Source organism: Oryctolagus cuniculus, chromosome 16 (genome assembly GCF_051225735.1).
Source record: "Oryctolagus cuniculus isolate XC-2025 breed Fujian yellow rabbit chromosome 16, ASM5122573v1, whole genome shotgun sequence".
NCBI lineage: Eukaryota > Metazoa > Chordata > Mammalia > Lagomorpha > Leporidae > Oryctolagus > Oryctolagus cuniculus.
This window is the reverse complement of record NC_142882.1, coordinates 79,819,920-79,839,134: the sequence shown is the minus strand read 5'-3', so window position 1 is coordinate 79,839,134 and position 19,215 is coordinate 79,819,920. Positions and strand designations below refer to the sequence as shown.

Here is a 19,215-nt window from a genome sequence, read left to right as displayed (position 1 = left end):
GCCGGTTCTACAGGTGGAGGCTTAACCATCTATGCCACAGGCCCAGCCCCTTTAAAGGCATGAAGGAGTGACACCATATATAGGCCACCTTTAGGCCACAGTGTTGGAGTTGGCATTGTGGTGCAGTGGGGTAAGCTGCCACTTGCGCCTCCCAAATCAGAGTGCTAGTTCAAGCCCCAGGTACTTTGCTTCCTATCCAGCTTCCTGCTAATGCACCTGGGAAGGCACTGGAATATGGCCCAAGAACTTGGGCATCTGTCACCCATGTGAGAGATGAGGATGCAGTGGCTGGCTCCTGGCTTCAGCCCATCTGGATCAGCCCTGGCTGTTGTGGGCACTGGGGGAGTGAACCAACGGATGGAAGATTTCTCTCTCTCCTTCTCGCTCTGTCACTGTCTTTCAAATGAATAAATCTTTGGGAAAAAAAAAAAAAAACCCTCAGTGTTGGGATATCATTATTTTAATGCATGGATAGTTTTTAATTTTTGTGTGTACTTTTCTGAGTTTTTACGCTGTGCTGTTACATTCTAGCATTGAACGATATGATCAAAGAGCTTGTTGCCATGGGAAGTTTGGTTGCACTGATTGCCACAAGTCAGGCTCAACACTCACTGCATCCTTCACTTGTGTCTGCTCAAGGAGTTCACATATTTCAGTGCGTCCAACATATTCAACCCCCTAACCAGGTAAAAAATACACTGTAGGCATTACAACATTTCCTATGTAGAAATTTCTTTTATCAGTTTTGTTCATGACTTAAGACTTTAAACTTGTGCTTCCATTAGTGAACTTGGGAAACTTAAAATTCAACATGTTCACAACTCATAGTTGATAACCGCCTGAAATGTTGCCATGTACTTTCCCAGAAAATGGTGTTTTTGAAAACAACACTTCTGAATGAGAGCAGTGAGAAATATAGACAGATATCTTTTTTTTTTTTTTTTTTTGACAGGCAGAGTGGACAGTGAGAGAGAGAGACAGAGAGAAAGGTCTTCCTTTGCCATTGGTTCACCCTCCAATGGCTGCCGTGGCTGGCACCCTGCGGCTGGTTTGCTGCAGCTGGCGCACCACGCTGATCTGAAGCCAGGAGCCAGGTGCTTCTGGTCTCCCATGGGGTGCAGGGCCCAAGCATCTGGGCCATCTTCCACTGCACTCCCTGGCCACAGCAGAGAGCTGGCCTGGAAGAGGGGCAACCGGGACAGAATCCGGTGCCCCGACTGGGACTAGAACCTGGTGTGCCGGCGCTGCAGGCGGAGTATTAGCCTAGTGAGCCGCGGCGCCGGCCCAGATATCTTTTTTTTTTTTTTTTTTGGACAGGCAGAGTGGACAGTGAGAGAGACAGAGAGAAAGGTCTTCCTTTGCCGTTGGTTCACCCTCCAATGGCCGCCGCGGCCAGCGCGTTGCGGCCGGCGCACCGCGCTGATCCGATGGCAGGAGCCAGGAGCCAGGTGCTTTTCCTGGTCTCCCATGGGGTGCAGGGCCCAAGCACCTGGGCCATCCTCCACTGCACTCCCTGGCCACAGCAGAGGGCTGGCCTGGAAGAGGGGCAACCGGGACAGAATCCGGCGCCCCGACCGGGACTAGAACCCGGTGTGCTGGCGCCGCTAGGCGGAGGATTAGCCTAGTGAGCCGCGGCGCCGGCCCCAGATATCTTTTTAAAAATTGATTAATTAAACATTTTTTCCCACCAGCACATATGGCCTGTGGTCCCTTTTGGGGACTTACGCCCATTGGTTTTAGTGCCAGTGCACTGAATGAAGCACATCCTGGGACTGGCATGCATATTTTACATTCTTGCTTAAAGTGAACCACCTACCTTAAAGATTCAGACCCAGTGCTGTTACCAAAGAACAGTGTATAACAGTGGTAGTGATACTGGCCATTGTAGTGCAGCAGGTTGACCTGCGACACCCCTATCCCACATGGGTGCCGATTTGTGTCCCCATTGCTCCACTTTTTTTTTTTTTTTTTTTAATTTTTTTTTGACAGGCAGAGTGGACAGTGAGAGAGAGAGACAGAGAGAAAGGTCTTCCTTTGCCGTTGGTTCACCCTCCAATGGCCGCCACGGCCGGCGCGCTGCGGCCGGTGCACCGCGCTGATCCAATGGCAGGAGCCAGGTACTTCTCCTGGTCTCCCATGGGGTGCAGGGCCCAAGCACTTGGGCCATCCTCCACTGCACTCCCTGGCCACAGCAGAGAGCTGGCCTGGAAGAGGGGCAACCGGGACAGCATCCGGTGCCCCGACTGGGACTAGAACCCGGTGTGCTGGCGCCGCAAGGTGGAGGATTAGCCTTGTGAGCCGCGGCGCTGGCCCACTTGTTGTTGTTGTTTTTTTTTTTTTTATAGTCAGAGTTAGACAGTGAGAGAGAGACAGAGAGCAAGGCCTTCCTTTTCCATTGGTTCACCCCTCAATGGCTGCTACGCCCGGCGCTGTGCCGATCCGAAGCCAGGAGCCAGGTGCTTCCTCCTGGTCTCCCATGTGGGTGCAGGGCCCAAGGACCTGGGCCATCCTCCACTGCCTTCCCGTGCCACAGCAGAGAGCTGGACTGGAAGAGGAGCAACCAGGACAGAATCCGGCGCCCCAGCCAGGACTAGAATCCGGGGTGCTGGCGCTGTAGGTGGAGGATTAGCCAAGTGAGCTGCAGTGCCGGCCCCTCATTGCTCCACTTCTGATCCAGCTCCCTGTAATGTGCCTGGGAAAGCAGTGTTTGAAGTCCTGGATGAAGCTCCTAGCTTTGGCCTGGCCCAACTTTGGCTCTTGCAGCCTAGAGAGTGAACCAGCAGGTAGAAAATCTCTCTCTGTCTCCCCTTCTTTCTCTGTAATGCTTTCAAAGAAATAAATCAAATTTTTTTTTTGAGAAAAAAACTCAAGACTGGCAGTAGTCAGCCACACCACAGGGGTTTATTATACTCTACTGATGTGAGCAGTTGAATAAAATTAGGAATCTGCATTTTGTGTTTTCTCTTTAGGAGCAAAGACGTGAAGTTCTGCAAAGTATAATAAAAAACAAACTAGACTGTGATACCAGCAAGTTCACAGATCTTGACCTGCAATGCGTAGCTAAGGCAACGGAAGGGTTTGTGGCTCGAGATTTTACCGTGCTTGTGGACCGAGCCATGCATGCTCGTCTGTCTCATCAGACTGTGTCCACCGAGAAAGGTATGTTTTACTCTCCACACACCAACCTGAAGTCGTCTTTCTATTGTAGTGCAAGAATTAAATGGATTCCACTTTGGAATTTGAATAAGCAGTTATTTGAGTAGAAAACTGGCATTTCCAGCTAAGATTTTGAGAATTCATAATGGAAATGTGGCTACCAAAAGAAGTTTCATTTATTTTTAAACAGAATTGGTTTTAACAACATTGGACTTCCAAAAGGCTCTGCAAGGATTTGTTCCTGCGTCTCTGCGAAACGTCAACCTGCACAAACCCAGAGATCTGCGCTGGGAGAGGGTCGGGGGCTTGCATGACGTCCGGCAGATCCTCGTGGATACCATCCAGTTACCAGCCAAGGTACTGTTTTGTTTTTGTTTTTGTTTTTAATTAATTTATTTGAAATGCAGAGTTAGAGAGGCAGAGGCAGTGAGAGAGACGGGGTAGAGGGGGATCTTCCTTCCGCTGGTTCACTCCCCAAATGGCTGGAACGACTGGAGCTGGGCTGATTCAAAGTCAGGAACCAAGAACTTCTTCCAAGTCTCCCGTGTGTGTAGGGGCCCACAAACTTGGGCCATCTACTGCTTTCCCAGGCCACAGCAGAGAGCTAGATCAGAAGTAGAGCAGCCGGGACTTGAACCAGCGCTCATATGGAATGCTGGCCCTACAGGTGGTGGGTTTACCCACTACGCCACAGCACCGGCTCCAAGGTACTGTTTTACAAAGTGGGCACTTGTTCCCAGAACCGAGTCATTGACTCTCTGTTGGCCTGCCAGTCTCAGTTCTTTTCAAGTGCTGAGTGACCAGCACTATTTTAGGGACTCTAACACGTTTTTAAAGTATTTGATCTATTCTTTGCCCAGAAAATTGTGGTGGTATTTATTTAAAATGTGGTAAATATTTCAGTGTGGATTTCATAATTCCTTTTTGCTGGAATCACTTAGATTTTATTAAAGCAAAATGAACTATCTGCTGGGATTTGAACAGAAACTGGTAAGAATTAACCAGGGAAGGAGGATCAACTGGGTGCCCAGGACTGGTGGGTGGAGCCAGGTGTCCTGACACCGGGTGTCCGTCTCGAAAGCGGAGTTGGCAAGGCAGATGGCAGGGTAAAGGGGCAGGCGTGTGTTGTTGAGGAGATGAGATGAGAGTGCAGTCGGCAGTGGTTTGACCTGGAGACCTGGCAGATGAGGATCATTGCAAGAGGTTGGGACCCTTGCGAAGAAGCAAGCAGCTAAGCAGGACTTTGGGTTGTGCCTAACTGGAAGGCAGGTCCTGGGAGCGGTCATTGCTGGGGCTGGGCCATGCAGAGTACAGGCTGGGTAAGTGATTGGCTGCTCCTCGTGACCTTTTAAATGACCAAGTGCTCAGAGAACACGAAAACGCTCGAACTGTGGTGTACAGCCTGCGCGAGAACGAGGGCCTGGAGCCCGCATCACCCAGTGCTGGCTCTGGGCACGAAGCAGTGACATCGATACATGAGCCCGCGTGTCCAGCTGCTGGCTGGGGGGCCTCTTTGGGGTTAGAGGGAGGTGGAGGTGCGTCTGGAGTTCTGTAGACGAGAGCTAAGTGGGCATCCCTCATGGAGGACACCAGGAAGCCTGATGCTGGGCTCACTTCAGCGTTTTGTTCTCTGAGCGCCCGGCCATTTAAAAGGTAACGGAGGAGCAGTCAGTCGCTCACCCAGCCTGCACACCTCTGGGGGCTCACTGCCCAGAATCGCACTTCTTTTCTTTCCTTCGTTGCAAGTAGTTGGCTATATGTAGCTATCCAGCTTGGCCCCTGAGCCGCACAGGTGGAATGCAGAATACCTGGTAATGGGTTGAGTGTATCTTGTGAATGTAATGCTCTTATAATTAATTAAACAAGGGGGTGGGCAAGAAGAAAAACGGGAAACAGCTGCAGTGCAGTCGTGCAGCTTCTCCAGTGTGTTCCGTGATGCACTTGGAAAGGACGCGAGGCCGTTACTTTGGGCTCCTCTGTCACCTGTAGTAGGCCCTTTCTGCTCTGTTGTGCTGGGCACCAAGAGCTGGCAGACAGCACTATCCTAAAACTCTCATCCATGCTGACCTCGCTGCTGCTTGGGTGTTTCTGTGTAGACTCGAGCTCTTAGTCTTACTTTTTGTGTTTTTCAGTATCCAGAATTATTTGCAAACTTGCCCATACGACAGAGAACAGGAATACTGCTGTATGGTCCTCCTGGAACAGGGAAAACCTTGCTGGCCGGGGTCGTTGCACGGGAGAGTGGGATGAATTTCATTAGTGTCAAGGTTGGTTGTGCATTTATCTTTTTTTCAGTTGAAGTAAAGTTTACCCATGAACCGTTTTAAAGTGTAGTTTGTTGGCATTCAACGCATTCACAAAGCTGAGCCGCCGCTGCCTCTCATCTCACAACATGTTCGTCCCACTCCTCCTCCCACCCAGTCCCAGCTCCTGCAATAAGTGACCCTCGGCGTTTAGCTTCTCTCACTTAGTGAAATGTTTCCAGGATTAATCCACGTTTCAGCGTGTCAGCGCTTCATTCTCCACGACTGAATAATGGTCCATTGTGTGTGCAGAGCAGCCACTCTGTTTACCCGCATCACTGGTGAACACTTCGATGTGTACAGCTTTGGCTTGTAGGAATAGTGTTGCTGTAAACGTTCAAGAGCAAATGTCTGCGTGGACGCAGGTTTTCATTTCTCTTGGGTAGATTGAGGAGTGGAATTGCTGGGTTATGAGGTAACAGGTTTTCAAGGAAATGCGCAGTTGTTTTTCGCAGTGACTGGACCGTTTTAGATTCCCACTGGCAAGGTGGGGCTTCTTAACTCTCTCCTCGCCGACACCACGTGCTTCCTCCTGCTGGGTTAGGCTCATATTTGGAAGGCTGCAGGAGCAGTGATCCATCAGTTCGTTACAGCTGTGGGAACTGAGTATTGAGCCGCCTCTCTCGTAGGACTTCTTGTGTTGTAGCTTAGGGCAGATCTTCACGTATCGTGAATAGAATTATACACAAACACTCAGGAAAAAGATGCAAACTCGGAAGACTAAAGGCTGGAGTCTGTTGAGGCAGGAAGCTGGGGTCTAACGGTTCTGTTTCTTGTCGGCTGTATTTCAACCTTATTTACATCACCTGAATGCAGGCTGGTTTGGTTGAACAGAAAGTGTGAGGATTTAGGGGCATGTCCTTACGATCTGGGTTCACTGTCTTGGTTGTACAACTTCAACACACTGGCAGTATTAGTTTGTCCAAGGGTGATTTAATTTCAAGACAAAAGAATCATATATTTTGGGCCAGCGGTGTGGTGTAGCTGGTAAAGGCACCGCCTGCAGTACCAGCATCCCATATGGGTGCTGGTTCAAGTCCCAACTGCTCCACTTCTTTTTTTAAGATTTGTTTTATTTATTTAAAACACAGTTACAGAGAAAGGTAGAGACAGAAAGAGAGGAGTTTTCTCTCCATTGGTTCACTCCCCAAATGGCTGCAATGGACGGAGCTGAGCCAATCCAAAGCCAGGAGCCAGGAGCTTCTTCTGGGTCTCCCACATGGGTGCAGGGGCCCAAGGGCTTGGGCCATTCTCTGCTGCCTTTCCCAGGCACATTAGCAGGGAGCTGGATCAGAAGTGGAGCAGCCAGGACTCGAACCAGTGCCCATATGGATTGCCGGGGCTTTAACCTGCTGTGCCACATCAACAGCCCTGCCTCCTTGTAACTCTGCCTTTCAAATAAATAAATCTTTTTTATTTTTTAAAGATTTATGTATTTATTTGAAAGGCAGAGTTCAACAGAGAGAGAGAGAGAGAGAGAGAGAGAGAGAGAGGTCTTCCATCCGATGGTTCGTTCACTTCCCAGTTGGCCGCAATGGCCAGAGCTGCGCCGATCCAAAGCCAGGAGCCAGGAGCTTCTTCCAGGTCTCCCATGTGGGTGCAGGGGCCCAAGGACTTGGGCCATCTTCTACTGCTATCCCAGGCCATAGCAGAGAGTTGGATTGGAAGTGGAGCAGCTGGGACTAGAACCCGCGCCCATATGGGATGCCAGTGCTTCAGGCCACGGCATTAACCCACTGCGCCACAGCGCCGGCCCCTAAATAAATCTTTTTTAAAAATTAAATAAAGAATTATACATTCTAGCTCTGTTCCCAGTGAAATGCGAATCTGAAACCTTGCCATGACTTTTCCCTTTGACTTTTGCTGTGACATTTCGTGAGCTAGGTACATGGTTACCCTGGCAATGATGGAAAAACACTAAAACTTAGTCTTTCTGGATTTTGTGACAACTGTGATCACATTGTTCTTTCTATATTTGTCATTAGAATATAATTTTACTACTATTTCAAACAGAATTTTCAATATTATAGTTTCTGGACATTAGATTTTCCCATTAGAGAGGATACCTTGTTCCCATTAGGAAATCATCCAGTCACAACTTGGGCTGAGTTCCCAGTAGAAGGGTTTCAGCAGGAAGCGATTCTCAGTGGCTCGAGGAGATCCCAGGAGGCATGCATCAAAGGATGGGGCCCCTCTCGGACACCAGTGTTGCCTGTTCCTAAGAGTCTGCCTCACTTGTTTCTTGTTGATCTAATCCTGTAGTTTCCTGACTGCATTAACTACTAGTGTATCAAAAGGTGTCCAGATGGCTGAGAATGAGAAATTCTTTTACTCTGATCACGTATCTTGAACAGTATTTGATGTTCTATCGGTAGTAATTTTTCACTGGAAATTGCCTGAGAACTTACACAGTTTTTTAAAATATCGCAATTTAAGGCAAGGCTGTTCTAATTATTGACTTCGCTATATGCAGTAATTGGATGTGATAAGCATGTTTAGAACATACACGGAACAACTGGAAACTACAGTCCACTCCCAGGTGTCGGGCTGTGGGAAGGAAAGCAGGGGAGGGTGTCGTGTGACTGGGATCGGTGCAGGACAAGCCTGTCAGGCGAGGCTCTTCTCAAGGGGTAACGTCCTGGCCGAGATCTGGATGAAATGAAGCCCGACAAGACGTGGAGACGGATGTGCTAAGCTGTGTGGAACTTGTCACACGAAATTTATTCCAGTAAACATGAATTTTTAAAGTGTATTTAAGAGACATGAATTTAATAAAACTTTTCCATGATTCATATATTTAGTAAAAAGCCAAAGTTATATTTTTTGAGTAATTTTATCTTTAATTTTATTTTATCTAATAGGGGCCAGAGTTACTCAGCAAATACATTGGAGCAAGTGAACAAGCTGTTCGGGATGTTTTTATTAGGTTGGTTTCCTATGAATTTTTTTTTAAAGTAACTGATTCCCTTATTTATTGTCAGTGCTTTTCGGTCTTAGTTTTCGAAGAGCTGAAACCTATTATTTATGTGAATTATTAATAAACTAGAGGACAATAATTCTGTTTTACCAACTACTACTTAAACTAGACAAAACTTTAGGAATTAAACTTTGGGTACTATGTTTTTATATTTACAATAGAACTATTGCTGGAAGTATAATCCTAAGTGATTATTCAAAGATACATTAAGTAATTATCACCAATTTTTTAAATTATCTTATAAATTCTATGTGGCCAATTTAAGAGTGGTAAGTATTACAGCATATATATAAAATGCCTATGACTACAGAAGGTATTTCGGGACAAAATGATTGTACAAAGGTGATGAAATTATGGGTTTTTTAATTAAAAGGTTACTTTATTGCATGCTTTAAAAAGTTTTATTATGAAGCATGCAATTAACAGCATATATATAATTTAAAGAATAGTAAAATGAATATTTATGTATCTACTACTGAATCTAAGAAATAGAACATTACCAGTTTTTAAAAGCATTTTTAGAAATACTCCAAACATATTGATGAAAGGACCATTTTACCAAGAAGATACAATTCTAAAATTTTATCTAATATTGTAGCTTCAAATATTTAAAGCAAAAATTATCAGAACTACAAGTCAAAGTTAACTCCACAATCATGGTAGGCTTTAACACATTTCTCAGTAATTAGATTGAAGCCAAAAAAGAAACAGTAAAGGTTTAGAAGATTTGGGCAACTTAGTCAACAAGATTGATTTGATAAGCATGTTTAGAACATAAACTGAACAACTGGGAAATACGCATTTTTTTCAAATATAGTTTTTGAAAATTTGCTGCAGGTGAGCCAGTATAATTAGCATCTGCAGTATCTTTCAATGAAACAGCATCATACAGACTCTGAAAATTGTTAAAATAAGTAACAAGAGAGAAGTTTGCTATGCATTATTTTTTATTAACCTCTTCTGATTAACTCAGGGGTGCGCCTTTGGCCTAACAGTGGGGATGCCAGTTTAGAGGGCTTGGGTTTGAGTCCTGGCTCTGGCTCCCCATTCCGCCTTCTTGCTAATGACCCTGGGAGGCAGTGGGGACGGCTTAAGGACTAGAGTCCCTTCCCACCATGTGGGAGATGGGGATGGAGTTTCTGACTCCTGGCTTCAGCCTGGCCCGGCCCTGGTTTTGCAGGCATCTGGGGAGTGAATCAGGAGATGGCGGTGTTCTTTCTTTGCCTCTTCTACTACTGCTGCTGCTACTACTTACTATTATTATTATTACTATTATTTATTTTTATATTACCTATGGCTAAGGAAGAGATTTTATGGGAAATAGCACCATATGATAATGGAAATTTATCTATTAAAATTAGGAGATGTTGCAAGACTTCAAGGAAAAAAATCTTTTAAAAAAATCACTTATGTATCATAAAATTAGGAAATTTCAAAAACATGAAAAAGGAAATAATGAACAAAATTTAGTGAAACAAAACAACTTAATAGAGAAATTCACAAAGCCAAACTTTTTTTAAAAAAAGATTTATTCTATTTATTTGAAAGGCTGAGTTAGAGAGAGGCAGAAGGAGAGAGAGCGAGGTCTTCATCTGCTGGTCCACTCCCCAGATGGCCCAATGACCGGGGCTGGGCCGGGCTGAAGCCAGAAACCAGGAGCTTCTTCCGGGTCTCCCACCTCAGCGTAGGGGCCCAAGGACTTGAGGGCCATCTTCCACTGCTTTCCCAGGCACATTAGCAGGTAGCTGGATTGAAGTGAAGCAGCCAGGACTCGAACCAGTGCCCATATGGGATGCTGGCATTGCAGGTGGCAGGGTGACCCGTTACACCACAACACCTGTTCCCCAAACATTACTTTAGAAAGCCTAGTATAGGGCCGGCGCCGTGGCTCAATAGGCTAATCCTCCACCTTGCGGCGCCGGCACACCGGGTTCTAGTCCCGGTCGGGGCGCCGGATTCTGTCCCGGTTGCCCCTCTTCCAGGCCAGCTCTCTGCTATGGCCAGGGAGTGCAGTGGAGGATGGCCCAGGTGCTTGGGCCCTGCACCCCATGGGAGACCAGGAAAAGCACCTGGATCCTGGCTCCTGCCATCGGATCAGCGCGGTGCGCCGGCTGCAGCGGCGGCCATTGGAGGGTGAACCAACGGCAAAAGGAAGACCTTTCTCTCTCTCTCTCTCACTATCCACTCTGCCTGTCAAAAAAAAAAAAAAAAAAAAAAAAAAAAGATCGATAGATTAATAAACTACTTTTTAAAAAAAAAAAAAAAAAAAAAAGAAAGCCTAGTATAGTAGATAGCTCACTAGAGTGTTTGATCAAGAAGCAAGCAAGCAGGAATAAATGACATTAGGAATATAAAGAGAAACATGACTAAAGGTGTACCAGAAATGTAAACAGTAATAAGGGAATATTGAGGAAAAATCTGTTAGTACATTTGAAAATGTAGGTGACATAGACAAAAATAATTGACCAAACTTGAGCAAAGAACAAAATCTGAATAGTCCTATAACTATGAAAACACATTAGTCACTAATTTTAAAATCTTTACACAAATCAAACATCAGACTCAGTTAATAGTTTTCCAGGAGAGTTCTGCCAGTCACGAGGCAGATAATTCCCATCTTGATGTAGCCCCAGCATCTGTTTAATACTGCATGGTTTAGGGGCCGGCACTGTGGTGCGGTGGGTTAAAGCCCCAGCCTGCAGTGCTGGCATCTCATATGGATGCTGGTTCGAGTCCTGGCTACCCCTCTTCCAATCCAGCTCTGTGCTATGACCTGGGAAAGCAGTAGAAGATGGCCCAAATGCTTGGGCCCCTGCACCTGTGTGGGAGACCCAGAAGAAAGTCCTGGCTCCTGGCTTCGGATCAGCTCAGCTCTGGCCGTTGCAGCCAATTGGGGAGTGAACCAGTGGAATGGCTCTACCTCTCTATGGCTCTACCTATCTCTGTAACTCTTACAAATAAATATTAAAAACAAATTCTACATGGTTTAAACACTGAAGCCCTATTCACATATGAACGTGGTTTCTTTTTCCCAGGGCACAAGCTGCAAAGCCCTGCATTCTTTTCTTTGATGAGTTTGAGTCCATCGCTCCTCGAAGAGGTCATGACAACACAGGAGTTACGGACCGTGTGGTTAACCAGTTGCTGACTCAGCTGGATGGAGTAGAAGGCTTACAAGGTAAACGTTGTAATGCAGATGTAGGCTGTTGGCACATAAGTTTCAGGTTTTAGTTAAAAAAATAGTAACTGTGGTCTCTTCCCAGGTGTTTACGTGTTGGCTGCGACCAGCCGCCCTGACCTGATTGACCCTGCTCTGCTGCGGCCTGGCCGCCTGGACAAATGTGTGTACTGTCCTCCTCCAGACCAGGTGACAGGTTCATAAAGTGATATACACTGATATATAACGGTGATAGATGGTGATAGAGAACAGTGATAGATAGTGATATAGAACAGTGATATATGGTGATAAATAACAGTGATAGATGGTGATAAATAACGGTGATAGATGGTGATATACAACAGTGATAGATAATGATGTAGAACAGTGATAGATGGTGATAAATAACAGCTGTGCAAATGAGAGTCAAAGGTGTAACATAGATGCAGATGTCCTGTGTCAGTGTTTAAACGATTTCCCATTTCCTTCCTGAATACGTGGCACACATCCCCAAATATACAAAACAGCACTGTCTGAATCTAAAGTTGAGACGAAGTAACTAAGAACGTTCCTTCTGCTAGAGAAAATGTGCCAAGTAAGGTAGCACATTGTGAAAACCTTATCAGAAATGCAAGTTATCAAAAATCGGTGAAGTTCAGTTTGATCAGTGTCACTTACTTGTTAAGTGAGCTCTCTGCCTCCTGCAGGCATCCCGCCTTGAGATTTTGAAGGTTCTCAGTGCCTCCCTGCCTCTGGCAGACGACGTGGACCTGCAGCACGTGGCTGCCGTGACCGACTCCTTCACTGGGGCCGATCTGAAAGCGCTGCTCTACACCGCCCAGTTGGAGGCCCTGCACGGCCGGCTGCTGTCCAGCGGACTCCAGGTACGGTGATGGGGCTGCAGGGAGCCTCTGTGCGGGCAGAAGCAGCTCAGTGTCGGAACGTAAACCCCCGGAAGTCACAGCTTTGGCAGATGGTGAGGAAATGTACCCTGGGTTGCCTGCTCCACAGCTGGAATGTGAATTTTGAATTTTGCAAATAGCTTGTAATTATCAAGAGAGTGGTGTCTTCCTCATTACCTTAATATTGACAAACATGTTGGTATCTGAAAAGCTATTTAAACTAGCATATCATGAATAGATAATATAAAGATGGAATTTTTTAGTTTGTCTTGTACTTTAGTTCTTTAAAAAAAATAACCAATTAAAGCTGTTCTGATTTTGAAGTTCAAGTAATCCCAGTCTGGCGGGTAGGAGCCCCTTTGGGATGGCCACTGTGTCCTTGTGTGTCCCTATCATCCTCCGCTTACATCTTACTTCCTGGCACAAGGTGTTCTGGGTTGTCCTGTACCTTGTCTATCCCAGCCCGAGAATCGGCCTTTTTCTTAAGGATGGTATCTTGATCCCAATATTTGAACTCTGCTGTGTATTTTCTAAGAAGATTTTCTATATATTCCTCCTCCCTCACATATTTTTGGGATTTTTGCAGAGCATAAAATTTCTCTTACATTCTCATGTTTTTGCTACTTATTTGGTAAAAAAAAAATTTTTTTTCCCTTTCACTATTAAAAAGGGTAAGTATGTGTAAAGTACTGTGTAATCAGAACACTACAACATTGTTGGTTCATCTTATTGGAGCAGAAAATATGAATGCAAAGGCAGAGGCACAGAAATAACACCCAGGGGCCAGCACTGTGGTACAGTGTGTGAAGCCAGTGTTTGCAAGGCTGGCATCCCACACAGGAGCGCTGGTTTGACACCTGGCTGCTCTGCTTCTGATCCAGCTCCCCACTACTGCGCCTGGGAAGGCAGTGGAGGATGGAGCAAGTAGTTGGGCCTCCGGCCATCCATGCAGGAGACCCAGATGGTGTTGCAGCTCTCGGCTTCCCTGGCCCAGTGCTGGCCACTGCAGCCTTTAGGGAGTGAACCAGAAGACGGAGGAAATCTCTCCCTGTCTCTGTAGCTCTGCCTTTGAAATAAGTCTTTTTTAAAGTCACAATTTTACCATGTGCCTCAGAACCATGTGAATTCTCGATCTCCAGAGTGTTTTGGAAACTGCCTGGGATGTCCTTGTTTTCTGTCATTGCGTTCAGCTGGAGCGCTGTGTTCCTCCTTTCTGAGCTGTGCTCTTCTCTGCTACCTCAGGACGGGGGCTCCAGCTCTGACAGCGACCTGAGCCTGTCTTCAATGGTCTTTCTGAACCACAGCAGTGGCTCTGATGACTCCGCTGCAGAGGGCGAGTGTGGCTTGGATCAGTCCCTCGTTTCTCTCGAGACGCCGGAGATCCTGGCAGAGGACTCGAGATTCAATATGTACCGGCTCTACTTTGGAAGCTCGTATGAGTCAGAGCTTGGAAACGGAACCTCATCCGACCTGGTATCTCTGGCGGCCGGTGTCTTAGGTTGTGAGCTAGAAAGCTTTGTGTTGCTGTAAATGGACAGTGACTACGTCCTAACGAGCCCCACGTGTTCTTCCTGTGAAACTGTCTTGTTTTTCTTACACTAATTATTAATTTTCATTCCTTGTTAATTTTAAGTCAGGGCTGGGAGCAAGAAGGGGTCAAAGTCATGAATGGTGGTGGAATTTTTTTTCTTAAAGATTTACTTATTTGAAGCGCAGAGTTAGAATGAGATCTTCCAGCTGCTAGTTCACTTCCTAAATGGTCCCAATGGCTACAGCTGTGCTGATCCAGAGCCTGGAGCTTCTTCTGGGTCTCCATGTGGTGCAGGAGCTCAAGCACTTCGGCCACCCGCTGCTGCTCTCCCAGGCGCATCACCAGGGAGCTGAACTGGGACGAGAACCGGTGCCCACATGGGATGCTGGTGCTGCTGACGGCTTTACCCACTATCCATCCCATGGCTCCAGCCTGATGGTTTCTTCAGGTTTAACTATCCGTATTGGTGGTTTTTAGATGTCTTTAGCAGCAGATTCATTGTAAAGTAAATTTCTATTCTCTTAGCACAGAACAGTTGGTGATGAGAAATTTGAAACATTAGTGTCCAAAATTCCTGACTACAAAATGTTACTATGTATGATACCCTTTGTGGGAAGTATAGGTACAGAGGAAGGTAGTAATAATGTAACAGCAAGGAAAATGTTAGATTCATTGTGGGTGCTATCACTTTCTACTTAATTAACGTTCAGTTTATATTCCTCCCAAATTAATAGTGGTTCACTGTTAATTCATTAGTACATAGAACATTTTTACTTATATTTGGGTGCATTTTTCTTGGGTTTTGTACATTTGCTTTATAATTCAGATTTTTTAAAAATATGTGAAGGACGGCCGGTGCCGCGGCTCACTAGGCTAACCCTCCGCCTTGCGGCGCTGGCACACCGGGTTCTAGTCTCCCGGTCGGGGCGCCGGATTCTGTCCCGGTTGCCCCTCTTCCAGGCCAGCTCTCTGCTGTGCCCCAGGAGTGCAGTGGAGGATGGCCCAGGTGCTTGGGCCCTGCACCCCATGGGAGACCAGGATAAGTACCTGGCTCCTGCCATCGGATCACCGCGGTGCGCCGGCCGCAGCGGCCATTGGAGGGTGAACCAACGGCAAAGGAAGACCTTTCTCTCTGTCACTCACTGTCCACTCTGCCTGTCAAAAAAAAAAAAAAAAAGTGAAGGAGTCAGGGAAAGCGGAAAAGACAGAGGGAGAAAGACCTTCCTGGGGCCAGTGCTGTGGCATAGCGGGTAAAGTCCCGCCTGCAGTGCCGGCATCCCATATGGGCGCCGGTTCGAGTCCTGGCAGCTCCACTTCGATCCGGCTCTCTGCTATGGCCTGGGAAACAGTAGAGGATACTTGGGCCCCTGCAGCCGCATGGGAGACCTGGAAGAGGCTCCAGGTTCCTGGCTTCAGATAGGCACAGCTCCAGCCATTCACTGCAGCCATCTGGGGATGAACAGAGAATGGAAGATATCTCCCTCTCTGCCTCTGCCTCTCTAGCAAATAAATAAATCTTAAAAAAGATCTTCCTTCCGCCGGTTCACTCCCCAAATGCCCACAACAGCCGAGGCTCGGATGGGCAGGAGCTAGAACTTCTTCCCTTGTGGGTGCAGGGCCCCAAGGACTCTGCTGCATCCCTTAGGCACATTAGCAGGGAGCTGGATTGTAAGTGGAGCAGTCAGGACTTGAACTGGTGCCCAAATGGAATGTAGTGTACCCACTACATCACAATGCTGGCCTCTTAATTCAGATTTCTTGAAATATACGAGTGACTCATTTATTCCCAAGAAAAGTTTTAATTCCCATCTTTATTCTGGTTTCCATTAATTTCACCTGGAAATGTGCTAGAACATCCATGTAGCCCTGTCTGCTGGAAACAGCAGTAGTTTGTAGGGCCTGAGCAGCAACGCACAAACAAGAACCGCCCAGTCCCAACAGCTCTCACTCCGGGGTGGTTCCATAGCAGCTGGCAGAGAACCTGGAGAGACAGGGAGCAGCTTTTCAACCTGCTTACTTTATAAGTGTAAAATTATCTGTGTTGAGGCTTTGTTGGTAACTGCGATTTCTGTCTCTTCTCACCCGCCCCTCCTCCTGTCCTGGCCGGAACTGACCGCAGAGCTCGCAGTGTCTGTCGGCGCCGAGCTCCATGACGCAGGATCTGCCGGGGGCCCCCGGGAAGGAGCAGCCGAGCTCACAGCCCCCGGTGCTCAGGACGGCCTCCCAGGAGGGCTCCCAGGAGCTGACGCAGGAACAGAGGGAGCAGCTGAGGGCGGAGATCGGCGCCATCAGAGGCAGATACCAGAGCCACAGTGGGGTACTGCTCCCCCTTCCTTGTAACAACTCCTCGCACGTGTTGGATGACGAATGCCGTTGTTGATGAGCACACAGATGACGCTCGTGTGCTCCCACGGCATTTTTCCGTATCTGTAAGGGAACACACAGTCTCTGAAAAACCTGACAAAAGGAAATCACACTGGCTCGGCGTTAATTTTTTGTCGTTTTCTTTTTATACTTAAGGAGGATGAATCCCTTCACCAACCAGGACCAGTCAGAACCAGTCTGGCCATTAGCCAGTCGCACTTAATGGCCGCACTGGGTCACACGAGACCGTCCATTAGTGAGGAAGACTGGAAGAGTTTTTCTGAGCTGTAAGTACCAGACTCTTACAGGTGATGCAGTTACCTAAACTGTGAAACTTCTTGTCTAAAAAAATATTATTTTGGGCTGGCACCGTGGCTCACTTGGTTAATCCTCCGCCTGTGGCCCGGGAGTGCAGTGGAGGATGGCCCAAGTGCTTGGGCCCTGCACCCCATGGGAGACCAAGGGCCGGGGTGGGGGGTGGGGATAGATGATGGTAGCTGAGTCTCAGGTACCTGAGCCAAGTGGGAGACCAGAATGCGTTCTGGGCTCCTGGCTTTGGCCTGGCCCACCTTCCCGCTGTAAGCATTAGGGTGGAAGCTCACTCTCTGCCTTTCCAATATCGGTAGGCATTCAGCGCGGTGGCTAGGACTCTGACATCCCATATCCGTGTCCCTGGGTGTGAGTCCTGGCTCTGCTGCTGCTCCACCTTCCTACTAATGAGTACCTTGGTCCCTGCCATCCACGTGGGTGACCCTGACTGAGGCTGAAACTCCTGGCTGTGGTGTGGCTCAGTCTCAACTGTTGCAGGCATCTGGGGAGTAAACCAAGGGATGGAATACATCCCTCTGCCTTTCCAATAAAAAACAAGTAGAAAAATAAATAAAAATTTAAAAAACAAGCAATTAGGCTACATGCCCACCCTGAAATACGACTTTCTGAAAGTTTACCTGAGAACACTTCCCTTTTTGCTAGTAAGGTATTTCCTCTCCTAATATATAACTGTTTGCAAACAACTATCTTTTGTAATTGTAATGTTTACATGCATTAAGTATTATCTTCCATACTTCTTTAAGGTATGAAAACTTTCAAAATCCAAAGAAGAGAAAAAATCAAAGCGGAACCATGTTGTTTCGACCTGGACAGAAAGTAACTTTAGCATAAAATGTCCTTGGACTTTTTGGGAGGGAAGTGGCTTGTTCCCTTACATTGTTAACAGTAAAAAATGGTGTCTGTAAATTTTTTTAATTTGACAAATGCAGTTATTCTATAAAATGACAAATTGGTAAATGCTATTGATTATGATCAGGAATACACTTAAGATTAATACTGTAGAATAAATTAGCATATCTGTAACAGATTTATGCATTTCCTATTGTCCAAATGATGGAAGTAATTTATCTAATTTAAATAAATTTTTGAACTCATGGCTGCACGTTTGGCACCTTTCTTTCTAGCATTCGACAGAGTTTATGCTTAGCAACTAAACAAAACATCCTATGACCTACTAATCCAGTTATTTGTTCTTCTGTCAGAAAATGTTAGGTTTACACGAAATTCAAATAAGGGCCGCCTGCAGTGCCGGCATCCTATACGGGTGCTGGTTCTAGTCCCAGCTGCTCCACTTCTGATCCAGCTCTCTGCTATGGCCTGAGATAGCAGTGGAGGATGGCCCAAGTCCTTGGGCCCTTGCACCCACATGGGAGACCTGGAAGAAGCTCCTGGCTTCGGATCGGCACAGCTCCGGCCATTGCAGCCATCTGGGGAGTGAACCAGTGGATAGAAGACCTTTCTCTGCCTCTCTGTAACTCTGACTTTCAAATAAATTTAATCATCTCCTCCCCCAAGAAGTGATCCCATCTCCCTAATACACTGTGACCAGCTCCAAGTGCAGGGTCTCTCAGCGGTGCTCATTCCTCTCCTAAAGCTAGCACAACTGACGGCAGCTGGCTGTGGTGTAGAGTAAGAGCAGAGGAAAAAGCCCAAAGTTAGAGAAATGCACAAATACATACGCGAGGCAGCAAGGGAGGATGTTCAGCCATGACTCCACCTTCCTGACTCCAGCCGCTGCTTCCCAGGATCAGGGACACGTTCTAGGTGCAGTGGCCTCAAACCTTCATCCCCACGAGCCACTGTAGTTGTCTTTCCTGGAGGCTGCAGAAATCTCTTATTAAACGCTGTCAGTCAACATCCTCCCCTTCCCTACCACTTAATGACTGCTGTGTCAGCAAAGGCCAGAATCACAGGGAATGCAAGGAAAAACCTTTGGGTACAAGAGGTAAAACGGACACGCCACCACCGCTGGCACTGTGGGCCCCAGATCCTTGGACCTGGGGCCCCGGCCACTGGCTCACAGCCTACATAAACCTGCTGCATCCCAGACCACAGAGTTCTCTGCCAGGCAGCTGAGCCGGTGCCAGTGGTGTGTCTGCTCATCCCAGTGACACCCCAGTGTCCAGCCCCTCACTGCCAAGTGAGGCTCGCCATCAAGCAGTGCCATCGGGACAGGAGTGCACACCCCACACCCTGAAAGGGGCTGGCCGCAGAGCCGGTTCTGGGACAAACTGCTGCCCGCTCTGACAGAGCAGAGGTGCGCAGCCCGCCGCAGGCTGGGCCGATCGCCCCTTCGAGGGACCGACACGACTGGTCACTGCTGCTGCTGACAAGCGGGCTCTCGGGGCGTGGCTCACCAGCTCAGCCATGCTGGTGAAGTGCACACTGCGGGGCCACCCTGGCCACTCTGCACAACTCTGGCTAGAAAAGGCGGCTGACTGGCATCCAGAGAGGTGATCCTGACCGCCCGGGTACAGGGAGCACCGAGCTTTCTC

General features: G+C 47.4%; 1 protein-coding gene and 1 long non-coding RNA gene across 11 annotated transcripts in view; one reads left to right on the top strand and one right to left on the bottom strand.

The window, feature by feature from the left end:
* LOC100343976 (peroxisomal ATPase PEX1) overlaps positions 1-17,814 on the top strand; it is a 49,150-nt gene extending 31,336 nt beyond the window's left edge. For 6 of the 10 annotated variants that reach the window (XM_002713809.6, XM_089316165.1, XM_089316163.1 and 3 more), the window contains 12 exons: positions 532-686; positions 2,970-3,159; positions 3,347-3,513; positions 5,289-5,423; positions 8,321-8,385; positions 11,472-11,614; positions 11,700-11,803; positions 12,301-12,477; positions 13,738-13,968; positions 16,146-16,343; positions 16,547-16,677; positions 17,464-17,814. In XM_002713809.6, coding sequence (XP_002713855.4) covers positions 532-686; positions 2,970-3,159; positions 3,347-3,513; positions 5,289-5,423; positions 8,321-8,385; positions 11,472-11,614; positions 11,700-11,803; positions 12,301-12,477; positions 13,738-13,968; positions 16,146-16,343; positions 16,547-16,677; positions 17,464-17,551 — 1,784 coding nt within the window. In that variant the 3' untranslated portion in view covers positions 17,552-17,814. Of the gene's footprint in view, positions 1-531; positions 687-2,969; positions 3,160-3,346; positions 3,514-5,288; positions 5,424-8,320; positions 8,386-11,471; positions 11,615-11,699; positions 11,804-12,300; positions 12,478-13,737; positions 13,969-16,145; positions 16,456-16,546; positions 16,678-17,463 lie in introns of those variants that run through there. The other 4 variants (XR_016223136.1, XR_011383214.2, XM_051853339.3 and 1 more) reach the window with 4 other exon arrangements.
* Positions 11,470-17,456, bottom strand: LOC149121842 (uncharacterized). Its single transcript, XR_016223169.1, has 2 exons — positions 17,115-17,456; positions 11,470-16,453 (listed from the first exon to the last, which is right to left on the bottom strand). It is a non-coding gene; the product is annotated as an uncharacterized LOC149121842 (long non-coding RNA).
* Positions 17,815-19,215: the final 1,401 nt, after the last annotated feature.